At 39.2% G+C, this 23,473-nt stretch overlaps 4 protein-coding genes across 9 annotated transcripts in view; 1 reads left to right on the top strand and 3 right to left on the bottom strand.

Annotated features, from left to right (window-relative positions):
- Positions 1 to 7,886, top strand: part of LOC135161091 (NHS-like protein 3) — a 142,502-nt gene extending 134,616 nt beyond the window's left edge. For all 3 annotated transcript variants that reach the window (XM_064118369.1, XM_064118370.1, XM_064118368.1), the window contains one exon: positions 5,065 to 7,886. In XM_064118369.1, coding sequence (XP_063974439.1) covers positions 5,065 to 5,331 — 267 coding nt within the window. In that variant the 3' untranslated portion in view covers positions 5,332 to 7,886. The remainder of the gene's footprint in view (positions 1 to 5,064) is intronic.
- On the bottom strand, positions 7,879 to 10,360 carry LOC135161088 (alpha-amylase A-like). Its single transcript, XM_064118362.1, has 4 exons — positions 10,145 to 10,360; positions 9,321 to 9,754; positions 8,286 to 9,150; positions 7,879 to 8,030 (listed from the first exon to the last, which is right to left on the bottom strand). The coding sequence occupies exons 1-4, from the start codon at positions 10,343 to 10,345 to the stop codon at positions 7,953 to 7,955; spliced, it is 1,578 nt and encodes a 525-aa protein (XP_063974432.1). The 5' UTR covers positions 10,346 to 10,360; the 3' UTR covers positions 7,879 to 7,952.
- A 622-nt stretch (positions 10,361 to 10,982) lies between these two features.
- LOC135161090 (alpha-amylase A-like) lies at positions 10,983 to 13,549 on the bottom strand. 2 transcript variants are annotated; one of them, XM_064118365.1, is made up of 5 exons: positions 13,296 to 13,549; positions 12,368 to 12,798; positions 11,914 to 12,292; positions 11,343 to 11,840; positions 10,983 to 11,256 (listed from the first exon to the last, which is right to left on the bottom strand). In XM_064118365.1, exons 1-5 carry the CDS (start codon positions 13,518 to 13,520, stop codon positions 11,248 to 11,250), a joined length of 1,542 nt encoding a protein of 513 aa, XP_063974435.1. In that variant the 5' UTR covers positions 13,521 to 13,549; the 3' UTR covers positions 10,983 to 11,247. The 2 variants fall into 2 exon arrangements, with proteins under 2 accessions (XP_063974435.1, XP_063974437.1); XM_064118367.1 differs by lacking the exon at positions 13,296 to 13,549 and adding an exon at positions 13,160 to 13,284.
- Positions 13,550 to 14,112: 563 nt separating this feature from the next.
- LOC135161094 (serine-enriched protein) lies at positions 14,113 to 22,086 on the bottom strand. Of its 3 annotated transcripts, XM_064118376.1 has the most exons (10): positions 21,773 to 22,082; positions 21,430 to 21,507; positions 20,759 to 20,979; positions 20,488 to 20,620; positions 20,136 to 20,174; positions 18,820 to 18,937; positions 18,342 to 18,499; positions 18,083 to 18,214; positions 17,821 to 18,003; positions 14,114 to 17,752 (listed from the first exon to the last, which is right to left on the bottom strand). In XM_064118376.1, exons 3-10 carry the CDS (start codon positions 20,965 to 20,967, stop codon positions 17,582 to 17,584), a joined length of 1,143 nt encoding a protein of 380 aa, XP_063974446.1. In that variant the 5' UTR covers positions 20,968 to 20,979; positions 21,430 to 21,507; positions 21,773 to 22,082; the 3' UTR covers positions 14,114 to 17,581. The 3 variants fall into 3 exon arrangements, with proteins under 3 accessions (XP_063974448.1, XP_063974446.1, XP_063974447.1); XM_064118378.1 differs by having other exon boundaries at positions 14,113 to 17,748; positions 21,430 to 22,086; XM_064118377.1 differs by lacking the exon at positions 20,136 to 20,174 and having other exon boundaries at positions 14,115 to 17,752; positions 21,430 to 22,075.
- Positions 22,087 to 23,473: the final 1,387 nt, after the last annotated feature.

The following is a 23,473-nucleotide window of genomic DNA, read 5'->3' as shown; positions in this document are numbered from 1 at the left end:
CACCACTCTTGGATTACATTAATTAATTACTGTAGTGAATTTCTGGAAATCGATTATCATTTTGGAGCCATATCGACTGCTGCAGTCGACGCACGTGTGGAATATGCGCAAAAGACTGTGCAGATGTGCCACTAGTGAATCGACTTCATTTTGGCTGTTGGGGCGGCAGAATTGGGGTTGAAGAGGGGTTGGGATCATTTTCAAATGTTTGAAATCATCAATTCAAGGAAAATTAAGAGCATATTGGGCAGATGAAGCCGTAATTAGGGAATTCATTTTTCTTAATCGTTCTGGAGTCTCGAAGGCGGATTTGTTCTGGTAGACGTTCGATACCGAAATCGATGGAAAACTGTTCTTGATTTTTTAGGACAGAGTTCTCTAATTTATTTGTCCAGCCCCATGTGACAGTCGGGTTGAGCTATAAATACTCCGATAAAAGAATGAGAGCTGTGGGCGAGTTGGTAGGGAGACACTGACTCGTGTTGCACATGTAATTGAAGGCGTCCGTGCGTGAAGGTGTTAATCTCACTTTAGTCTCTAACTCGAGTCTCTATCTAAGACCCGTTGGCACTTAGACAACCCTTTTACCGATTTATCTCCTCAATTTTTTTTCTCATGACGAATTGCTCAGAAAAATGGTAATTTTTTCCTGAAAGAGAGACTTCTTTAAGTTAAAAAGTCCCGAACTGTTGAAAACAGCTCAATTATTCGTTAGAAACGGACTATAGATATCTGGAAACGAATAATTGGGGCGAAGAATTTTATTGTTTATTGTTCGCTCGCCTCGCAAATGTTCAAGATACAATAACTTTTCCATAAAAAAATTCTGTCAATATTTTATACGAATGAGTGCTCTATTCTTAAAAAAAAATTGAGAAATGATTTCTAAAAGAATTGAAAGTAATTGTGAAATGCGGTCACGAACTTGAAATGAAAAAAAACAGAAAATCGTAAAACATTGTATAGCTTTTACAGTGGCAAGATAATACAAAGATTTTCATCTTTATGAAGGGGCGATACTATTCGTTGAAAAACCAGAGAGAGGGCATAACAAGTCATTGAGTGAAACATAAAAGTTTAACGAGCGGCGTTGTGAAGCTAATTGAAGAGGCAGAGTCGACGATATCGTCGTTTGGCGCATGCATTTCAGATAAAAATGAATAATAAAAAAATTTTAGAAAGAAAGTACGCACAAATAAATCGACGAGGAGAAGAAGTATACGACTCTTTCCCACTCTATTTAACATGCACCCACGAAGATGCCTCTGATAGAGTCCCTGACCCCTCTCTCCGCCTATCGACTGGACTCGTTTCAAGAGTCAATCACTTTTATCGCCACGATCGATGAGGGACTCTCGCAGTCTGTGAACGCAAATGATCGGGAGTGGAGCCCAGTGCGTGTACCACCCCTTCCTTCTCCCTCTCCCCCTGAGAAATTGCCTGATGACTTTGGATTGAAGGAAGACCGACGAACCCCTTAATGGCCTCCAAAAGCCGATCACTTGGGATTTTCTGGAGATTCGAGGGGGCTATTAATCTCCGTGAGTTCAATAATCGCGATATTTATTTCCACGACAATTAAATCGAAATCGGGTCTCTCTCAATTTTCATCTCAGCAAGCAAATTATTGTTCAATATTGTGGTTGTTTTTTTTTTGTTAGAGAATGATTTTTTCCGAATACGTTCGGTAACGTTTCGTGATCTACTAAGGCGCACCTCCATGAGGATCCCACGTACATTTTGATAGCCCATTTGGGTTCAGAATTCACGACGAATGTGGGAAAAATCTCGGAGAAGGTGCAGAAGGAGCCCATTGCGTCATGCACGAATTATCTGACACGGATATGCACCAGAAATCTCGACGCGAAACGAAATAATAAAATTGTGTATTCCATTTCCAATGATTTTCGTTGCGGAATAAGTCAGGGAGTCGTGACAACACGAGTGAGTTCCTCTCCGTCAGATGAACTAAATACCATTCAAATTTTAATGTTTTTTTATTCAAAGTGAAGTATCAGCCGTTGGCAACAGTGATTTCAACACTTTTTTTTTTTATTCAAATGCAGGAATCGCAAGAACTATTTTTTCTGAGGATCCACGAGTCGAAGTACGAGATGCAACGAGTGATACTGAAGCTTATGATTTGCGAGGCATGTCGAATCGACTGTGGATTTATCGATTCACCGGTTTATCTCACCCGGTAAGAACGTTAATGGGGAATTACCGGGACTCGTCACATTTATCAACCGACTAATCCAGTGATAGAGAGCCCGCCTCCCCCTCACCCTCCTACCCGACGAGGTGCTGCTATTTTCAATCGATAAACCGTGGTTGTAATTTTTTTTGCCCTTTATTTTATCACTTTACTGAGTCATTAGCATACCGAGAATTCTCGCGATTTCATTCGGGAGTTGATTGATTTTTTAATGAGACGCAGCATTGTTGAAATTCCCTGGAATATTTTTTCAAAGACCTGGAGAAGTTCAAGGGAAATATTCACTCGGTATCACGCGACAACCGCTCGATCGATCACTTCGATAAATTAATATGATAAATATCTTCCTCCTCATTAGGAAGTTTGTCGTTAGAAAAATTCATGAAATTGTGTTAAAGAGGTCATAGAATTGGTTTTCGTCCGTCAGAATATTGTTTCGATATCTTGAACTTGGACCTTCAGAGCCGAAAAATATTCGGGTGCAGCCGCGAATTTACGACGGGCGTCATGGATCGCACAGCTGCAGTCGGTTGCCACACGAATATATATCATCTTCGTGTTGCACCGCAGGCGACCAACGAAGAATAAGACAACCTGTATTTTCACCTCTCGCATCCCCCTTCAGTTTTAAAATGCCCCCATCACCCAGACAGTACACTTTTTCTCGGGTATCAGCATCAATTATATCCTTCCTCAAACACGTTATTAGTCCCGCATATACATTTTCCTCTCGTACATTTGCACATTACAATTAAAGAAATAAAAATCGAGGGGTTCAATGATAATTGATAGTGCAGTCCCATTGAAATGTATGACTCTTCAAAAATATTTTCAATTGAGGAATCTCATTTCCATCATCTCGACAAGGTGAGGAGGCCGACCCTCGATTTCACTGGCAACTCACCGAATATTTTATCAAATAAAAATAATTGTTTATTTCCCATGAATTTCCTAATAAATAACAACTAGATTGAAATGAAAGTGAAAGCCCTGGACGCGACGTTGGGAAGTCCCGGGTTCGATTCCTGCCTGGGAATATTGATTTTGTCTCTTAAAAATTTGTAATCATTGATTATCGTCTAATGAAGTCAGACAAACAAAATCTCTAGTGGAAACCTAAGGTGGGGGCGTTAAATCATTGATCGAAGTCTGATATAAAATCATTATCAGTATTTGAGAGCTGTTTAAGCAGAATTTCCACTCCAGTACTGAATGGATAGTTGAAAAGAAAAAAGGGAGAAGGCACTGCGATTATACATGGGGTTGTACAAGGGGTTGTATCTATGCTTTAAACGTCCCTTCATTGCCATAAATACACAAATTAGTATATGCATAAGTCGACTCACTCTGCATAATACACGCATGCGTTTTACGATACCAAAAGGAGCCGCTACGTACTGTTACCTCGTTTAAAACGATATACCACACGACCTGGGGGAGGTATAACATTGTTAATACCTCCCCGTTATTTAAAACAAGCCACGGATACCTCCTACTCCTCCCCGCGATAATAAATCCGGTTTCTCCATTTCATAATTCACATTTTACAATTAAAAAAGGGAAAGTTAACTTTGCAGATGATTTCCTCTGCCCTTCAGTGATTTAAAAAAAAATTATTTAGATGTTTTCTCATTTACATAACATTTTATGAAATGGCCATCGAATGTTGAAACCCTTGAAATATTAATAACAACTATAGAAATATTGTATTATACATTTCACGAAGCAAAACATAAAATAAACATTAGAGACAATTTCTTCAACCCCCTGGCCACATTTACGATTATTATTAACGTATTTTCGTGACGATAATCGTCGAGATGGAAGACACTCTTCAGATGTATCATGAGCACGCGTGCGGTACTGAAAGAGTCCCAGAGAAGACCGGTTGTGCCCCATTGCGTGCACAAGTCATATTACAACTGGAATATTTCATTCATAAGAGTGTGGCTGGTATTCCACGAAAACCATATTCAACTTTACCACTGGCAATTACCCCTCAAAGTACTGAATGAAATTTTTTTTCACTCCATCTGTTCTTTTCGAGAAGCTGAAGATGAAAAAAAGGAGAATAGAAACAGTGAGTTGAGAGGATGAATCAAAAATAAGCCTCACAACCTGTTTCATCCTGTACTCGGCCACGAGCATTTTCAAACTAAATAAAGTACAAAGTACAAAGTAGTCTTCCATTTCATGATTTGATGATCGCCGACTACTAAATAATAACTCACCTTTTATTTAGAGCTCCCCAGGTGTTAAATCCATTGGCATTTAGTCTTCCATCAATACTTTTCCACCGATCATTGACTTATTTCACTTCTTGCATTCGGTGGGGCCCTTGTTGACCTGTAATAATACCGGAATGGCGATTGTGATTAATTCAGGCGATCACGTCTCCCCAGTAGCTCTAGTTGTACACATATACGTGCAGATGTATATGTGTATTATAGATAATGACAAGAATAAATCAGAGAGTCGATAATTATGGGGATTACTGGGAGGTTTATGACTTCTACATCAGTGGAAAAATTGAATAACTGGGGGATTCTTTATGTATGTGAATGTACGGGTTTAAGATAATCTGACACACCTAGTGAAAGGTTCCTCGAATGTTATTGTATATAGTGTTCGTGGTCAAGAACTGCTCAGGGTTCACAAGGTTGACCTAGGCTTGGTCCTATTCGCACGCCCGTTGCTGACATACTGAGAGTTTAATGGAAATATTCGCGCGTAACACAAAAAAAAAAATAGAGAAGGGACTGAGTCGCCTTGAAAACCTAAATATAAAAAAAAAATACTTCTTGGGATGATATAAATAAATAAAAATAACTTCCAACATTTTGTTGCAGAATTTCCGGGAAAATCGTATTGACGGTGCGTCATTACCTCTACTGTCCGAGGATCACTTGACGGGCCCAATGGGCATGAAACTCGGCCCGGCCTTGAAACTACGTGCAATGCTGGCCCGAAAGCTCGGTGCCTGCACGGTATGCCTGCACTGCGCCCACTGCCATCAAACACCACTACCGGTGCTCAATGCAGCGGCTGCTGCTGCCGCTGCTACCGTAAATACCACGCAGACACCCGGAAGACGGCCCAGCAGCACTGGAAACTGACAAACAATGGCGGAGACTCCGGGTCCCGATGCCGATCCCAATCGTGCATTGAGAATCGAGAGACGTGTATCCCGTCCTGTTCGCAAACCCGATGTCGTGTTTAAAAAGCCGATAAAACAGTGACGTTCAGCTTTTGGCCGATATTTTTATGAGGAGACTCCGCCCAATTTCAGTACCTAATTTAGTTTTTAGTTAGGAATAATTAGGTTTATGCTGAAAGTGCCTAGAAACAGCGAAAAAATTGCACAGAAAAGTCTAGTAGATTCCGTAGACGTTTCTATTTATTTTCTACTACAACAAACAGTCTATTAGGGATCCGTTAATGTTGGTGATATTTGCAGTTGCTTTTCTGTGCTTTTTCTTGACGAATGGGATAGATCACATGATTTGAAAGAGAAAAACAGATTTTATAGTAGAAATGTTAATTTTATTAAAGAGAACAAATTTAATGGAAAAATATGAAAGTGGAATAAAATCATTTCCGTCAGACATTTTGTACTGAAAAGGAAAACACAGAAAAGCTCGAGGATTTCTCCGAGGATTTTCAAAAAACTTGAAAATGTGGGAAAATTGCTGACGCAATGATGCAAAGTTCAAGTTTCGCAAACAAATTTTATATTTTCTTAATGAAATAAAGACGACAAAATTCTAAAGGGAGAAAAACTCCTCCTTCCAGTGAGAATAATTCGCCTGAATATACAAAATAGTTTATTTTCGTAAAGAAATATGCGACAAACAACGATGAATCAGAAAGACAAAAGTTCAGAAAGCCGACATTGAAAATAGTTAGAATAAACGAGGGAAAAATGTGACGAAGATTAGCTCACACATATTGTATTTTTTTGTGTAGAATGAAACGAGTACTTACATATTCAAATGTCTTCCAACGAACTGACACCAGTGTCACCACAATTTCGAGGCATTTTCATTGAAATTTATTGAGTGAATACAGACAGAATATGTGGATGAAAATGAGTATTCGTAATAGCGAGAATCATGTGCAATAACAATAACATTTTCGACTCGTTGAAAATAATATTTTCCTAGGATACGTACTTGCTCAAATCGTTGTTTCTTTTATATATTTTAACGAAGTTTTTATAATGAATTATTGTGCGAATGGAGAATAAAACTAAATTATATTTTTTCTAATAACATTACAGGCAATCCAACGTGCTCTGCTTTAGTGATAATAAGAGTTAAAGAATATCCAAGTACTTTCCTTTAATTTTTTTTCTTGTATTCAATTGCAGAAAAAAACAAAATTCATTAAACTGAAGTTTTAAATATTTAGGTGATGTAATAATAACTGTATTGATTCTCCAAAAAATTCTTCTTTTCAAAGATAAAAGAGAAGTACTGCCGAGGGCTTTCAACGAAAAAAAAATGGCTGAAGTACTTGGATATCTGTTAGTTATATCACGAAAATCTGGAAATGTCAATTTTACTAGTTGTAACTGTATGAAGAGTTTGTACATTCACTATTTTCCAACTTGTAACAATTTTTATTTATTCAGTAAGTTAACCGTTGCCTTATTGTATTCAACATAACAGATGTAAGTTAATTTGTAACTAGGGGCTGAGGCTATGCAATTTTATGAGAATGAAGGAATTTGTACACAAAGAGAGCAACTCGTACTGCGAGCAGTATTTTTAGATAAAAAAATAAACAGGTTTACAATGATAATTGCAAGTAGTAATACGTCAATACATATTTTAATAATTGCAAGACTTTTATTGGGTCTTCGGATGGTCGGAAAGGAATTGTACAAAGTTTAAAGAAATCTGAAGATTCAAAAACTCCGAACTGTCATGGAAATATTATTCACTGATCGAGTGGTTAAATAATTCATTTGACAATTAATTAATCGAGTTCAAGATTCGGTTCAAAAAGTGTCTGATTTGACCACTCCACCACTGAGTATATTGCCTGATTTTTTTATTCACCGAGAATATATATATTTTGGCGAGTTACAAATTAGCGGCTTTTACTTAAAGGATCACTGTACATAGTGCTTAAACATGTCTATTTATATCATTGCTCTTACGAATGAAAAACAGTTGTAGTATTGTTACATTAGCATATTAAAAAAAATAATAATGCACAATTTACAAATGGAAACAACTTATCGAGTCACGATATATCAGTTTTTTTTCACATCAAAATGTAAACAGAAAAAAGTTATGCAGGGAATACGGTGGGAAGGAGAGATTAAACAAATGAAAAAAAATTTACAGCTGAATAATTACAGCTATTTTGTGATAATGCAGTGTTTTACATGTCCTTCCATTCTCCCCATTCTCACCATTATTATTTGTTTTTCAATTCCGTCATTTCTAATCATATTTATCGACATTTTCCTCGATCTCTCCACCTCATTTTCCCCTTATATCATTTTTGTTTCATTTAAGTCTGTCATGTATTATTTTTATCAATTAACTGTTATTAAATAATGTATAGGAATGATTAATGGTGAAGAAACGAAACAGAAAAGAAAATGAGGAAAAACAGTGCATTGTTTCTGTTAAAATAAATTTGTTGAAAAATACTAAAACTACCGAGTGACTTTATTCAAACATCAATCTATTTATAATTAAACCAATGAATAATTATGCATATATTAAATTACTCTAAATGTACTGTAGATCATATTCTCACTCACCACTTCAAACTCCTTCGGTTGAGGGATCACCTTCGACTGAAAAATCATTTACAAATTTATTAATGTATTCTTGAACGTCCAAGAATATTCTCACCTGTACCCCATAGTGTATCGACAGAACGTAAACTCTATTTTTGTCTTTTTGTTCTAGAAGGAGCACAAAGACAGAAATAAATTTCCCTTAATTACGTGACCCCTTCGAAATTTTTTTTCACCTTCTTTCTCCACGTAATTACCCCCGGGACCCCTGGAGATCCCCGATACCGTAATATATGCAAACAACTGACTCACATTTCGATGAATAGCGAGAACTCCATCCTCCTCATTCACCAGAATCTCCACGAACGCATAGCCGTCCTCCCCCACTTCCACAGTCTTCCCAGAGCATTCACCACCTACGATATTCCCAGAAATAATATCGCAGTAGCTGCCAGCCGGAAGTCCCGTGTGAATATTCCTCCTGAGATCGTCATTATCAGCATTGATGGCAATGAATCCGGCATCGCCTCGTGAAAATGCGATCTGATTGTTCTGATTGTCCCACCAGACGTTGATTTTGCTGCCATTAACTGTATTTCTGAACTCCACCATTTTATAAATCTGCCTCCATCGGTGTTCGCAGATCCATCCACCCCCACAGCTGCCATCCTCCCTGATCACAGGTGATCTAATATTACCCTGAGCATCCGCTGGTGGCCCCTGATCAGACTCATCAAACGCAAACGAACTCATGATCTTCGGATTACCATAGGGATGCGCCAGCATGAAAGCAACTGCCATTTTGTACAGCTTCGGATGTTTGTACGTCAGGACAGTACCACCACCACCACTACCCCTCTGATTGTCATGATTGTCGATGAAAATCAGGGCCGAGTCCTGGGGCAGCATCGACCAGTCCTCACCGATGTTCCTGAACCACTTGAGAGGATTATTTCCGGTCATTCCTTTTGTTATTTCTACCCCATATCTGAACTCAGTCACGGCGCCAAAGTTGTTATACTCGTATTTTGATACACCCTCTCCGCCCATGTCGATTACCTCCTGGTAAATGTACGGTCGAGAGTTGGGAGGAAAGCCATGCCCGGGATTCAGATTATTCAGGCGGGAATATATTATTTGGAGATCGTTTGGCCACATGTGTTTTGCTGCATCGATTCTGCCAGTGAAGTTGAATTATTGGAATTATTATGGAAATTGGATGGGGGGATTCACGATGATGGTGTGAAGGAACTTTACGGAGGACTTCAGTCATGATTTCGATGTTTAAATAACAATTTTAATAAATAAACTATTGAAATAAAATGTTAACCAATAATAAGTGCTCACCGGAAACCGGCGACCCCGGCATCGATCGCACGATTCATAAATTCCACGATTTTCTCCCTCACATGTTCAATGGTCTGATTCAGATCATGAAGTCCAACGAGTTCACAGTTTCTCACCTCCACGGGATCGTTGAAATTCTTGAGTGGACAACTCGGGTGAAAATCTGTACGGGTGTACGGTATAGCCGAATAATTTCTAGTTGTTGGATCGGCCCAACTACCCCCAGTCCCAATCACATCAAAATCGTGATCGGCTGACACGTGATTAAGGACTGCGTCAACGTAAATACGAACACCAGCGGCATTGCATCGTTTGATCATGTCCTTGAACTCTGTCTCGTTACCGGAACGGGTGACGAATCGATAAGAAATCGGCTGATACCGCTCCCACCAGGGCCTCTTCGGAATAATCACATTTTCTTGGATAGGGGATATCTAAATAGAACAATTTCCACAGACTAATGATCATTTCTTATCAATCAATGAAGAATGTTCATTGTATTATTATGTAGTTCAACCGATGATAGGGACTATCATCGACCTAAAAATATTTCAAGATATTTTGAATAATCTACAAATTATTATTAGAACTCCAATTTAATTTTACAGACTCATGAATTACGTTATAGTGCAAATTACTCTGAACTAATTGAATGATTGTGAATCGATGGACCCCCAAAAGGACCGCTTTTGACTTCCTCAAAGAGTTCCTCCGGAGAGTGAATTTTTTTATTGACAGAAAGTCCCGAAAAGACTCTGATTGACATTGAAATAACGAAAAAAAAAAAAATCGATGAAGTTATCTCACAAAATATCAGCACATACCTGAACTCCCCCAAATCCCATTGGTCCCAAAAATCTTTCGCACTCATCACCCACATCCTTCCACTTCCACTCGAACAAATGAACAATAACATCATGACCAGTCGCGTAATTTGGATGTTTATGGTTATCGACGAGGGCAGCGGTGGCGGTTGCCAACGCAATCAAACCAATCACCAGAGACGGCATACCAATGTGTGTCATTGTGGTTTATAACGTTCACTGAATATATACCCGTCTGGTTATCGCTAAATTCAATACAAATTGGTTCGGAGTCCACGTCTTTTATTTTTCTCCCTCCCCCCTCCTTTCACCCTCCCCGTTCCCCACAGTCCCAGTAACAATCATTTCCTGCATCTGCTTTTCCCGTATCTGATCTGATTGATAAACATCAATCTCGAGAAATATGTGGAGATCAGGAGGAACGAGCGATCGTTATTTCGATAATTACGTAATTTTCTGATGTTATTCAGACAAAATTATCGCATTTGCGTCGGTGAATAATTGTTAACATTTACAAAAGTGCAGTTTCTGATGGAATCGTCTTATACTTTTAGTCATCTTGTGGTGCTGCATCTCACATATGTCACCGTGATAAGACACTTGGAGTCCCCAGTAGATAATTAATACCCCCACAAAAGTCCCGTCAATCATCTCATCGGGAATTTACAACGACAGAGAAACAAATCATCTCATTAGTTAGAATTACTCGCAACATCACCCCCATTACAATCACGCGAAAGGTACAATGAAAGAATCCACCGCTGATGCATCAGCGATGTTTAAATGGAGATAAGACAGAGTAACGATAAAGCAAGAGACTATCTCGCATAAAAATGGATTCATTGATTGATTAAGAATTTTAATACCGTACATTATGTGACATTAATTACATAATGACCCGAGTTATGTAGCGACGACCAACTCTTGACTACAAACTCTCGTTTCCTTTACTTCATAAACGTTAATAAATAATTCTTATCACTGACAAAATTCTAATTCGGTATCCACTACAACACGAACCTGTTGTTACGATAAAACACATTGAATCACCAATCGATAATTAATATCCTCACGAACGTTGATCCTCTCATCTCAGCGAAGATTCACTGCAACTGAAGAACAAAATATTTCTGCAGTTACCACCACCATTTCATTCGCGATTACGTTTACGTTTACGTTTAAGAATGGAAAAGCTCACCAGTGAAGTCCTCCCGATATGAATAGCAAGAACTCCGTCTTCAGCATCCGCTGGAATGTCGATCAAGGCCGTTCCATCATCGAGGACCTCGACGAGTTTACCAGTGCACTTATTCCCCTCAACACTCCCGGAGATGACGTCGCAGTATTTGCCAGCGGGGAGGCCTGTTGTCAGGTTGGCTCGAAGATCGGAAGTCTCACCGTTAATGGCGATGAACCCAAGACGACCTCGAGAGAAAGCTATCTGATTGTTCCCGTTGTCCCACCAGTTCGTCACCGGGGATCTCTTCGCGACGTTCCGGAAAATCACCATTTGGTAAATCTGGTGCCAGCGGTGCTCACACACCCAGCCGTTGGTGCAGACGCCGTCGATTATCTCGGGGGAGATAATTGTACCATTGGGATGCGCCGGAGGTCCAGCACTGGGGTCGGTGAAGGAATAGGAACTCATGACGCGAGTGGTACCATAGGGGTGGGCCAGCTCAAAGGCCGTAGCCATCTGCAATTAATGAAGTGTTTGAAGATTTATTTCGTGGATCTGATCTGGAGCTGAACATCATCCTGAGTCATACCTTATAGATCTTCGGGACTTTGTAGGTGAGAATTGTTGCTCCACCGGCGCCATGACCTCTCTGATTGTCATGATTATCGATCATGACGAGGGCGTCTTGGGATGGCAGGAGGCCCCAGCCGTTGCCCCAGTTCTTCAAGTCCTTCAACGGCTCCAGTCCTCTGAACATATTCCCAAGGACAATTCCGAAGTTGAATTCAATTACTCTTCCGAAGTCTGTGTATTCGGCTTTTTTAACGCCCTCATTACCCAGGTCAATGACCTCCTGGTAAATGAAGGGACGGGAGTTCCGGGGGAATCTCGCCGTTACACTCAGGTTCTTCAGTCTGCTGTAGATGATCTGGAGGTCCTGCGGCCACATGTGCTTCGCCGCATCAATCCTAGAGGTCAGAAAAATTGGAAAAAATAAAAAATTATTTTTCAAACTCCCACTTACGCATTAACTTGACTATTACCTGAACCCTGCGACTCCCATATCGGTGATTCGATCCATAAACTCGACGATGGCAGCCCTGACGTGCTCTTTACTCTGATCGAGATCGTGGAGTCCACTCAGCTCGCAGTCCCTGACCTCCGTTGCATTCTGGTAATTGCTGATGGCGCAAGTCCTGTGGAAGTCTTCACTGGTGAACGGAACAGCAGGATATGCCTTGACCGACGTCTCCGCGGTGGAGCCGTCTGTACCTCGAGCTGGGTTTGCGTCCCCTGTCATATGATTGACAACGATATCAACGAAAATCCTGACGTCAACTGCGTTGCAGCGTCGCACCATCTCCTTGAATTCGTCGATATCCCCCGATCGCGAGTGGATTTTCATCGAGATCGGCTGGTACCGCTCGTACCAGGGTCTTCCGGGAATTATCAGGTTTTCGTGGATCGGCGACACCTGGAGGGAGAGGAGGGGAGAACGTGATTCGGTGAAATTTGGCAATTATTTAGGGGTTTGTTTTAGAATAAATTGGTTTAAGAAAACGAGTGACGGAAAAAGCTCTAGGATAGAAGTTGCGGAAGTCACGCAGCTCCGGTTTTATATTCAGGGATTTTCCCTGCGGTCTGTGGTTATTCTAACATTGATTTCTATTCTAATCTATGAGGAAAGTGCTTTGAAATTGAAAAAAAATGAAAAATATATGCAGAGAAATGGGACTGACATTTTTATTGCATTAAACGTGAATATTATTCCGATTTTTTTCGCAAAAAAATCTGGAAATTCACCGAATGTTGATTTCACCTTGAAAAACTCTCACCTGAACACCACCAAACCTTTTTCCTGCGGTCTGCGGTCATCCTAACACTTGTTTCTGTTCTAATTTATACGGAACTCACAACGAATTACGTCCTTTCACAACGAAGAATGAAAAATATACGGAGAGAAATGCCCACCTGAACACCACCAAAGCCCATCGGTCCCAAAAATTCCTCGCACTCCCTGGCGATGTCCTTGAACTTCCATTCGAAAAGGTGAACCATGGTGCCACGATCATCTTTATAGTAAGGACTCTTCTGAGCCAAAACACAGCTGAAAATACCGAGGATCCAGGGAAAGACCTTCATTCTGAACGGCTCTATCTCAAATGTCGTCCAACTGTCACTTCTGATGCCCCACATCCGCTGGTTATAACGAGCTCACTCCTGTTTGCACAACTTGACAGTCATCACGTTGTTCATTGTTCAAAGGAGTAGTGGAATTTACGTCGCAGTGGAAAACACACAGATCATTTGTGACAATGGGACTCGCAGGTAGAATAAAACCACTAGTTGTTTTACGGATGTACAGCAGGTGTGGTACACAGGTAATAAAAATTTAACGTATTCGCAGGTTTCTCGGTACCTGCGGCACCATAAACTTCACTTCAGTATGTCCCGAGTCAGGTATGAGACATGAGGAGAGGGAGTCCTTTTAAAAATTTTGATTGTTATTAGTTTCACGCTAGCCATCTGACGTTCTTCTAACGTGAGCTTCAGTTCCTCTTTATTCTAATTGTACAATAAATATGTTGCTACAGACACACACTAACCAGTATGTGTGCAAAGACTACAGATTATATACTCACATATTACCAAAAAAAATATATTACATACACCACATTATCCTATGTACGTAATATACATGAAATACATCATTTCTGGCCGAGGTACATATTCAATCGAATATATTAACCGGTGAAAAAACCATAAAAAAATTATTTGAAGGATTAATAAATACTGAAACCTGTTTGCACTTTATCTTTTTTTATTATTATTTTTGTCCGTCACTTATTTGACTACAGTATATCACGACATTATATAGAGATCGAACTTTAGGTAGATTTCACCCCGCATGGCGAACTGATGAGGTATTACGATTGTTTAATATTAATTAACGAAATGATAATGGGAAATAGAAAATTAGTGGTGCGATAAATGCCTCTTCATGCTGAAATGAAGAGTTGACAATTGATATTAATAATAAATTAATATCACAAGAATATTATGTATAATCTTCCCTCCTTTACGGACGACTGGAAAAAAATATCTGCGTCAGAATGAGGGTAGTTTTTGAAAAGCAGTGATTTGGCTGATCAGTTCGCCCCCAAATAAATAATTTATAACATTTCATTTATCATAAACGTGAATTCATCATAGACAATTTTCTCATTATTTATGTAATATTGTACGCACACGTTACGCATGTAGACGACACATTCTTGTATTTTTTTTTGTTTTTCACATTCATATAAATATACCCTTGACATTTATGCAATCACGGATGCATATAACACGACAATATAAAATATTACCGACTCTCACACTTGGAGTCGGATTTTTCACGATAAAATTTTGTTTTGACATTATTATTTTACTTCTCTGTGGAAACATCAACGAGCGCATATAAACGAGTCTATATATAATGTTATAAACAAATGGATTGTTGGTTATATTTTATTCAACGCCTAGTTTGATTGAGTAGGGGAGAGATCGATGCATTGAGGAGTGGTAACGGGTGGGAGATACCAGTGTCATTACAAATTTCATAGAAGACTAGCTTAATGGCTCCGTTTAATCAACCGGTGCAGTGACTAGTTTGTTGGAGGAAACGAAATTAGATGAGCTAGTGCCGTGCACGCGCTTATATACCCAATCGGGAAGGAGTGGGGGAACGAACCCCCCACTACTGAGGTACCGAAGCGCCGCGGTTCAGAAATATGAACTAGGAGCGTCGGTAATGTAGGAAAGATTTGCATTTTTTTCTAACATTGTTTAATGACTTTTCTCCGGGTGAATATGATGCAGCTCGTAATAGTTACCACAATATACATATATGTGCGAATGTAAATAACACTGGTATCTGTCCAAAGAATAAAATGACAGTTAAATAAGTACGGGTTTCCCAAGTATTCGGGCATATACCGAAAATATTGAGGTAGGAGTGTTGTCAAAGGGCGTCCGTGGAGTTATTTCCATCGTGTTTTAAGATCGCAGTATTCGGTAAACATTACTTGACAAATAGAATAAAACGAATACAACTTTCGTGATGATTGGCGAGACGACGCCCCAGGATGATTGTGATGATGAAATTTGATTTGAATTCTAAACGTACACTATGATTATTTAGTCACACAACATATTCATCCTTATCATCAATATTTTGTTATCAGTTTGCTGGCATTTTTCAAGTTGTAAAAGAATACTTTCTGTCATTTTTTTTCTTCCCTTTGTTAGGAGCAACAATGATACATCGTAATTCTTATTTAACTCGGGTAGCAACTTTTTTTTTAGATGTAGTCAGTTGTGTTTAGTAATTATGTCGTACCCAGCGACAATAATTGCAAGCATTTCGTACTTTTTTTTTCTAAGTTTTGATTGGTCTATAATTATTATTCGCGGAGATAATAAAGTTGCAGATTTCAGGGGAAAAGTACCTGAAAATATAAACTTTATCTTCTCTATTCTCAAACTAGTTGTTTATTACAATCTCAAGGTGTTGTTCAGTCTAAAATTATTTTGAATTATGCTTCCAAGACACTCATTCTTCTCGTTAAGGTAGTGTGGCCATGACGTTTTCACGAATATATTTTTTATATTTCTATTTATTACTGATACAAGTCTTGAGTCTTATAAAGACTTGAAGTTATTCGAATTCCGTTCTGATCTCCGAAATTCTCAATTAGAAAATTTTCTTAAAATTAGTCAGACCATACTACCTTCATTAACAATGAAATTTACCATTTCGCTTTCATGTTGGCAAACATGGCGCTTCATTTCACAAATATTCAACGATTATTAATACTTTTATAGCGTTAATTATAGAATTTTTTCATTCAATTACAACCAACAATTTTTTTTTAATGGCCATATCACGTGATCTACTGTGATAATCCACGGATGAATGACTAGTTTCGATGTTCGTGCAATTAGAATTATCTAAGAATGTTAAGTCAAATAAACATCCATTATTCTAAGCATTAGTGATACCGTAGCATGGACTGAATGAATCTTCACGACGATCCCTTTAAATTCTCAAAATTCTCAACAGTCGATACAATTCGAAACGTAAATAACAAATTATCACAAAAGAATGGATCGATAAGTGCGATGAGTAATGTGACCATCATCATCATTATCTGCGTAATTAACGATTACGAAACCCGGAATAACTATGCAAACACACGTGCCGGATGATGCTAATGACTGTGATGGATTTTTTCAGTTTAGTTTTCATCGTGTGTAGTATCAAATATAGAATTTATCCTTTTTTTTTTTGAGTCTTTCCGGTTCACTGATATTGATCAAAATGCCTTGAATCGATATGTCGTGATTAATTTAGAACACTTGTGTTTTAACGCACGTTTTTTATGTCTCGTGAGAGATTCGAACCGGCTGATTAAGCTGATTAATTTTTATGATGTTGGAGGGTCGGCTAATTTAATTAGAACGAATTGGGGGAGGAATGAAAAGAATTAAATGAGGGAATTTCTTTACTTATTACTTCACGAAGAAAATTCTCATGTAAAACTTACACTTTCCTTTGTAAAAGTGCATTTTCAGCAGTTTTCCACTTCCCAAATGAAAAATGATATTTTATTATGTATCCAAAAATTTCTTAAAATATACTTTTACCAACGGGAAGCTCAGTCAATTAAATAGATTTTGTAAAATATTAAATTTTTCTTATTAAACACGAATTCCCCTGCTAAATTAAAATTAAATGAATCAGGAAAATGAATGACTAAATTTACGATAATAAACCGATCACGGAAATTATTGAAACTTTAGCAACTCAAGTTTTTCCGGAAAACACGATTATAAAAATAGAAAATAAAAAATAAAAAAGCCCGACCTGGCAGTAGCATCGATACGAGACTGTGATGAACCTAAAACTTATGAGTTTTATAGAACCAAACGATGTCCGGTCGTCCCTCTTGTCTGAAAACAAGACGAATATAGAGGCCACTTGTCTTATCAATGGGTTCATTCGTCTGTTCAATATTTTCTTGATGCACATCAACAGTGGTCTGATGTTCCTGAATGACATCGGACAGCTCATTATTTGAGTGACAGCTCCCCGGCGGTGTGACAGCTGGTGTATGGACAATAACTCGAAGATCCGGCGTAGCGACACACCTTGGCGGTGTTTCCCCAGGTGTCACGTCCGCAGTGGCCGCCACCAAGGCGGCCGGGGCCAGAGGTTAGTTACTACCCGAGTGCTGCTTCTGGTCAGACCCAGCATCACTTCCACACGAGCTCAGTGTCGTGTTACTACCGCATGGATCCAATGATGATTGTACTGACATACTGCGACCCTGTCTCCTCACTCGGTGGGGAGAGAGTTTACCTGGGTCGACACTGGTGGGGTCTGCCTGCAACAAATAATCTGGTCAAGACAATTTCCGGGAAATACGAGAATATCCATTTACGTGACACGCACCTGATAGGCCAGGGAGTTCATGATAATGGGTGATGGTACCAGTCCCAGTGGATTAACCTCACGCATTAAAATATTAGCGGGGATCTTGTGAAATTGAATGTATTCCAAGAAGTTTCCGATTACATCCTGGAGCGGAATCGTTGGATTACTGTCGCAGTATTTTTTACTCCACATCAGTGCCGCCTGAAATATTAATTAATTGTATTTTCCGCTCCAAAACCGCTTATTGCGCTTATTTTATTACTTTTCGTTGCAGTAGTACCTCAAATTTAGTGAACTCATCAGCTCGCAGCTCTTCCCTGGCGAGAATCAGCCTCACCACATGCTGAGGGAGTAACGTGAACGATCCTAGATTGAGCACTTCGTTTCCATGTTCATCGACGAACTCCAGGACCTTGAAGAGGACAATAGGATCTTCTTAGAGGAAACATTGGTAAGAAAATATTTCAACGCATGTGAGTAAGTCAATTCAGTTTCTGATTGATGGAATTAGCTGATGAGAATGAAAAGGGAGGAAATACCTTTTGTACGAGGGATTTTGTACATTTATATTGAATATATCGTTCTGCTGATGCCAGAAGTGCACAGACGGTGTCCACCGTGATGCAGCATTGCACGAAGCCAGCACAGGCTTTTCTCAACTCGTCCAAACCGTAATAATCAGCAGCATTCATTACCCCTTGAAGTAATTTATCGACTTAATTTAAGCTCGAGGCATGGGGGTGAATGAGGGTGGATATATTGGGGTTTAGAGGGGTTGCGCTTGCGGCGCCATTGGTTGAACAAAAATTATTTTGGATCCTCTACCGCCGAGTCATATATTTAACCGAGAGATATTAGTGCTGCATCATCAGCAAATTGGACCCAATATTTATTAGGGCTGTCAAACTATTTCCAAAAAGTCATCGTGACCTTGACTTTTTTTTCATTCGTCGTGATGACGCCACAAATAATTTAAAAGAATATTCCCCAGGACTTGTGTCATTGAAATTAACGTACCTAATAATGTCCTCGGCTGCAGGGTGACACAACCGGTGTGAATATACTCGATGAGCTGACGAAAGACATCTGGCTCGAACTCCTCGATGATCAGCGTGTGATGCTGATTGGTTTGTGGCTTATCATTGAACAAAAATGTTAATATGAGTCTTTCATCCCCGATAAATTGTATCAGTGATCAATAATACAGCGAAGCAAAGTCTCCGCAAGTTCTCACGATGCAAGTGCTAAGCGTCTAGCCATCAGTCCAGCATGACTTTGTCGAGGTCTTTGGAAATTTACAGAATATTATTTTCTGAAAGCGTACAGCAAAGCCCATTGGTTCACATCCCAATTTTTCGGGCTAACTAATCGTCATGATAATAACTACTCTACTTATCGCACAAATCCTAAATTTTATTGAGATAATTCACGTTCCAGTGATGCAAACAGGCTATGGTCAGGCCTCAGTGGAGGTTTCCCTGAACGAAAGTCTCTTGATTCTACTTAAGGAGAAACAGACACTCTAAATTCGTATGAACCTTTAGAATTTCTCTCCCCTACGATTGCTATTATTATATTTTTTAGTTATAATATAATAATTATGGGGGGTAAAACAGTTCAGTAGGGAAGGGAAGAGAATAATTTAAATTGGTTATCAGTCAGGTTTTTAATCGATGATTCCGTCATTTGCTGTTAGCCTCCGAGGTATCTTTCGGAAAATCAGCGAAGGCTGAGTTGGGTTGAACCGATTTACCCCTTCGGTACTGAGTGCTAAGAGTTCATATCGAGTCAGAGATCTTTTTCCCTTTCACGAGCATTTTAGTTATGATTTAGTTGCATGCAGAGGTCAGTCAACGTACGTTGTACAGAATAATGCACACTATTTCGTCTCACAGATCATATTCATATGCATCAAAGGACAGAAATGAAATGAATCAGAGGACTAACTCTACATGAACAGAAATTTCTAATAAAAATTCCAGTGCTGTCGCTGGAAATTTCGCCTCGAATGCACATTTTTCCGAAATTCTTAGAATTCCTGCCCCAAGAGCATTAGATTTTTCCAGATCCGAAGGCTTATGATTCTTCTCAGCACGAGGACTAGAATTTTTCTAGAAAATTTCTCTTCGTGTAGATTCTTCGATAAATATCTCAAAAACAGTGGATTGTCTTCATTATAAAAGACATTTTAATTTTTCCGGGTAGTTTTCGAGATACAATCGAAATAGTCGACTCCTGATTTTTCAACGTTCGCAATATCATTCTTTAAAAGTACATTTTCTCGTCTAGAAGATAAAACAAATCTGAGTATCCACATTTTGCATTGAAAATACCTCTTGAATGGGAGCCAACTGCTGCGTAAACCCTGAGCGCTGTACGCGACATAACAAATTGCACATATAACTCTTTCCAATTGGCAGAATAAATATCAATTAAGTAGTGGTAATTCACTTCATGATCGCCACCAATTCGTACGATAGTTCAATCAATTAACTGTTCGTTGACCGCATTACAATTTAAATAATCAATTTGGCAGTTGTAATTTTTTGCGGGATTTAAAGTGATTCCATTTGTTGTAATTCCTTGGAAATTATAACAAAGAGAAAAATTCTGACTTGTCGAATTATTATATCTTCGTAAATAGAAAAAATTATGAATTTATTTATTTCAACACCACGACGTTACCTGTTGTGCTGTATTTTGGAGATTAAGAAGGGGTTCGGAGCTTCTCTTCAGGAAAAATCGCAGCTTTTCCCGGGGCGGTGGTTCTTTCTTCCGTTGGGGACTCGGCGCCTGATATAGCATTTTATGGAAAACTCTGAAACAAGTGGAGGTTCGAAAAATTGATGATGGGGTAGAAGTGCACGGGGTAGTCTCTTCAACGATGTTAATAGAACCGATCTAAAAATACCCCGATGAAGGGGTGGGAAAAATAGAATGAGAACGTCATAACAACCTGCTTCTTGCGGCGAGTACGGCCTTGACGGCGCATACCGGCTCGCGAGTGTCGCCAACAAGAAATGTCACGTCGCATAGCTCAGGCATACTTGCGAGGAACTTCATGTCCTCGGCGAGGCCCGATCTGTTCTCGAACGTTGAATAATCCGGCTCGTCGGCCACCCCCATCAGGTCTGGCCCGACACCCGAACTCGAAGCCTCCGGCATCGAGTCCGCCTTCTACAGAAAAAATAATTTTCTTCATGTAGAATTCTCGACGGATAGCCTCAATTACATTAATTAATGATAACTGGAGATCATAGACTGTCTTCCGCCCCCACCCTCGCAAAAATGTTACGCAGGTACAGGAAAAAGTTCAAGGTCAAATAGTCTGTGCAGTGGTATCTGTTAATCCCTTGAATCCAAATGAAATTAAAATCCACAGACTCGAAATAAAAAAACCGATGGCCAATACCAACTGCAGGGGACAATCCCCCAGTGCGTCCGGCCATCATCGGCGCTTCGCCGAGTAATTAACCTACTTCCGGTAACCGATAGCCCGCCCCATAAATCAAAACTTCTAATTAAAGTTTGCACACGGAGATGTCAATGTCGGGGAGTAATTTTTATTAATTTTTAGGGAGATTCGTGGAGCAGAGGTTTATCCTTCCTGGACAAAAATAAAATTACCTGTTGCTCGAATCCCGGGGCCTCGTCGCTCGCCGGGCTGCTCTTTCCTCGGAAGAACACTTTTACCTCACTTATTTCCTACCGGGGAAAATGACGATAGTCTCATTACTTTAATCGATAATACTTTATCCTCACATTCGTCCCGATTTATCTTCTCAATTAATCAATAAAATACTTTCTCCTATTTATTTGATCGATAAATTTATCAGATGAGATGGAAATCCAACTCTCATCACGCCTGAGAGAAATGAAATATGCGAATAATGAAAAATTATTGATTTTTTATTCGATATTTGACACTGAAACGTCGGATGCAACCTGAGGATTTCGCTCGACAATTCACCTCATTGTTGTCTGACACTTGCGGTACCCTTTTCACTGATTTAACTAGTTAAAATGTTCGCATAATTATCACTGGGCCACACTGCACGCACTTTTGCTGAATAGTCTGTGCTGTTTGATTTTATGAAACGGGTCGAGATGAATGGATAAACCGCAAGCTCTCCTAGGGCGCTTTCATCAACTGGCCCTCAGGGTGTGCTTTATCGACGCAGACACTCCACTTGTGCCCCCTGTGACGGAAGGATTCACACTGCGACGACGCAGATGAGATCGCGGGCTTTTGCGCCAGTCTGAAAATGCGAGATGAATTGAACGTCTGAGGGATTTCTGGGCCAAGGCGATACATTGTTATTGTTTCGTTGGCTGTTGAAGTATTGATTGGAGGTCGTTGATGGATATTCATTGAGGATTTTTGATGGGGGAGGAAAGTTTCAAGGATGGCGTGACCTACTGTTAATGCGATTAATTGTCCGAGGGTTCTGGTTAACTGTTACCATTAGGGAATATGATATTTCGATATCTAGGAAGTTCAAGTTGAATGGTTTGAAGACAAGGTTGAGGCCTTTGGAGACATTAACTTCTCCCAGGAGAGAAAACTATTGAAACTTAATTTTTTAATTAATAAGTCAAATTATAGGGGCCAAGGGTTATAACTACTCCGCGTAATGATTTTTTCAGCTGCTTTTCTATGTATTTTATTTTCTTTAGATTCAATTTTGTTTCGTCGCTGGTGCGTAAAGAGATATTTTACGCATGAGTTTCTTTTCCACATGTAATGATGAAATATATTTCGTAGAGTGCAGAAAGTAGTTTCGTATTGTGGAATTATATTTTATGGATCGCGCTATAAATGTCCCACGGGCCAAAAACTATTTTCCGCACTCGTGAAAAATATATTCTTCGTCACTGAATGATGGAAAAATGAATAATTTAATTTAATTATATAATTGTAACCCGTATTGAAAATGTGACTTTCAATGAAGGTCTCGGAGAGAAAGTGAAGAAGTGTAGTGCTCACAGGCCCATTTCTTTTGAATTATTTAATCATGAATGAATCCTCGTTTCGGTCATACATTCAGTGGGCATTCATGAACGAGTCTTGAAAGAAATGTGGGTCAAGCTCAAAAATCTTGGAGTAGTGGGCGTCATTCATGCCTTTTCACCGCGTGTCTCATGTCGACCCGAAAACCCCCTTGTTTCGGGGATCGATACACCAGATGGATTGGCAACAAGTAGGTATGGTAACAGCTGGTCAGACAATCCATGAAATAAATCATTATTCAATACTTTTTAAATTCCATTCATTCTGCTATCAATATTTCCCGTCAGTTGTGAAACTCGAAATTGCATTGACTAGAATTCGAAATTACGGAGATATTTCGATAACGTAAACCAAGACTTTTCTGGAGGATTTTAAAAACTTTTTAAAAATAACAAAAAATAATAGTGCGAAGTAGTATTTATACTTTTTAGGAGTATATTCATATTCAGAGTGTGGAAACTGTAAAATATGAGTTTTAGTACAGTCGGTAAAACGTTTTTTCAGGCGCACAAGAGGCCAACAAGTAGATACTTCTTATTCGGTCAGACAAGTATTAAAATAGTTCGATTTCCAAATTCTCAATTTTCATCATTGCTCCCAAGAGCTTAATTATTCCCCACCTTTTCCAAACAATTCCAAGTCTCCCGTTTTCTAATAAAA

Source organism: Diachasmimorpha longicaudata, chromosome 4, assembly GCF_034640455.1.
Source record: "Diachasmimorpha longicaudata isolate KC_UGA_2023 chromosome 4, iyDiaLong2, whole genome shotgun sequence".
Taxonomy (NCBI): Eukaryota; Metazoa; Arthropoda; class Insecta; order Hymenoptera; family Braconidae; genus Diachasmimorpha; species Diachasmimorpha longicaudata.
This window is presented reverse-complemented; position numbering and strand designations above follow the sequence as displayed.

Excerpts from the sequence above, each read along its gene's own strand:
- LOC135161088 (XM_064118362.1), bottom strand. The coding sequence starts at position 10,345 with ATGACACACATTGGTATGCCGTCTCTGGTGATTGGTTTGATTGCGTTG. Across the intron at positions 9,151-9,320 it reads GCCGGGGTCGCCGGTTTCCG|AATCGATGCAGCAAAACACA; the intron begins GTGAGCACTTAT and ends CTTCACTGGCAG. Across the intron at positions 8,031-8,285 it reads TTCTCGCTATTCATCGAAAT|TCGAAGGTGATCCCTCAACC; the intron begins GTGAGTCAGTTG and ends ATGATTTTTCAG.
- LOC135161090 (XM_064118365.1), bottom strand. The coding sequence starts at position 13,520 with ATGTGGGGCATCAGAAGTGACAGTTGGACGACATTTGAGATAGAGCCG. Across the intron at positions 12,799-13,295 it reads TGGGCTTTGGTGGTGTTCAG|GTGTCGCCGATCCACGAAAA; the intron begins GTGGGCATTTCT and ends CTCTCCCTCCAG. Across the intron at positions 12,293-12,367 it reads ATGGGAGTCGCAGGGTTCAG|GATTGATGCGGCGAAGCACA; the intron begins GTAATAGTCAAG and ends TCTGACCTCTAG.
- LOC135161094 (XM_064118376.1), bottom strand. The coding sequence starts at position 20,967 with ATGCCGGAGGCTTCGAGTTCGGGTGTCGGGCCAGACCTGATGGGGGTG. Across the intron at positions 20,621-20,758 it reads GTACTCGCCGCAAGAAGCAG|AGTTTTCCATAAAATGCTAT; the intron begins GTTGTTATGACG and ends CACTTGTTTCAG. Across the intron at positions 18,500-18,819 it reads GCAGCCGAGGACATTATTAG|GGGTAATGAATGCTGCTGAT; the intron begins GTACGTTAATTT and ends AATTACTTCAAG.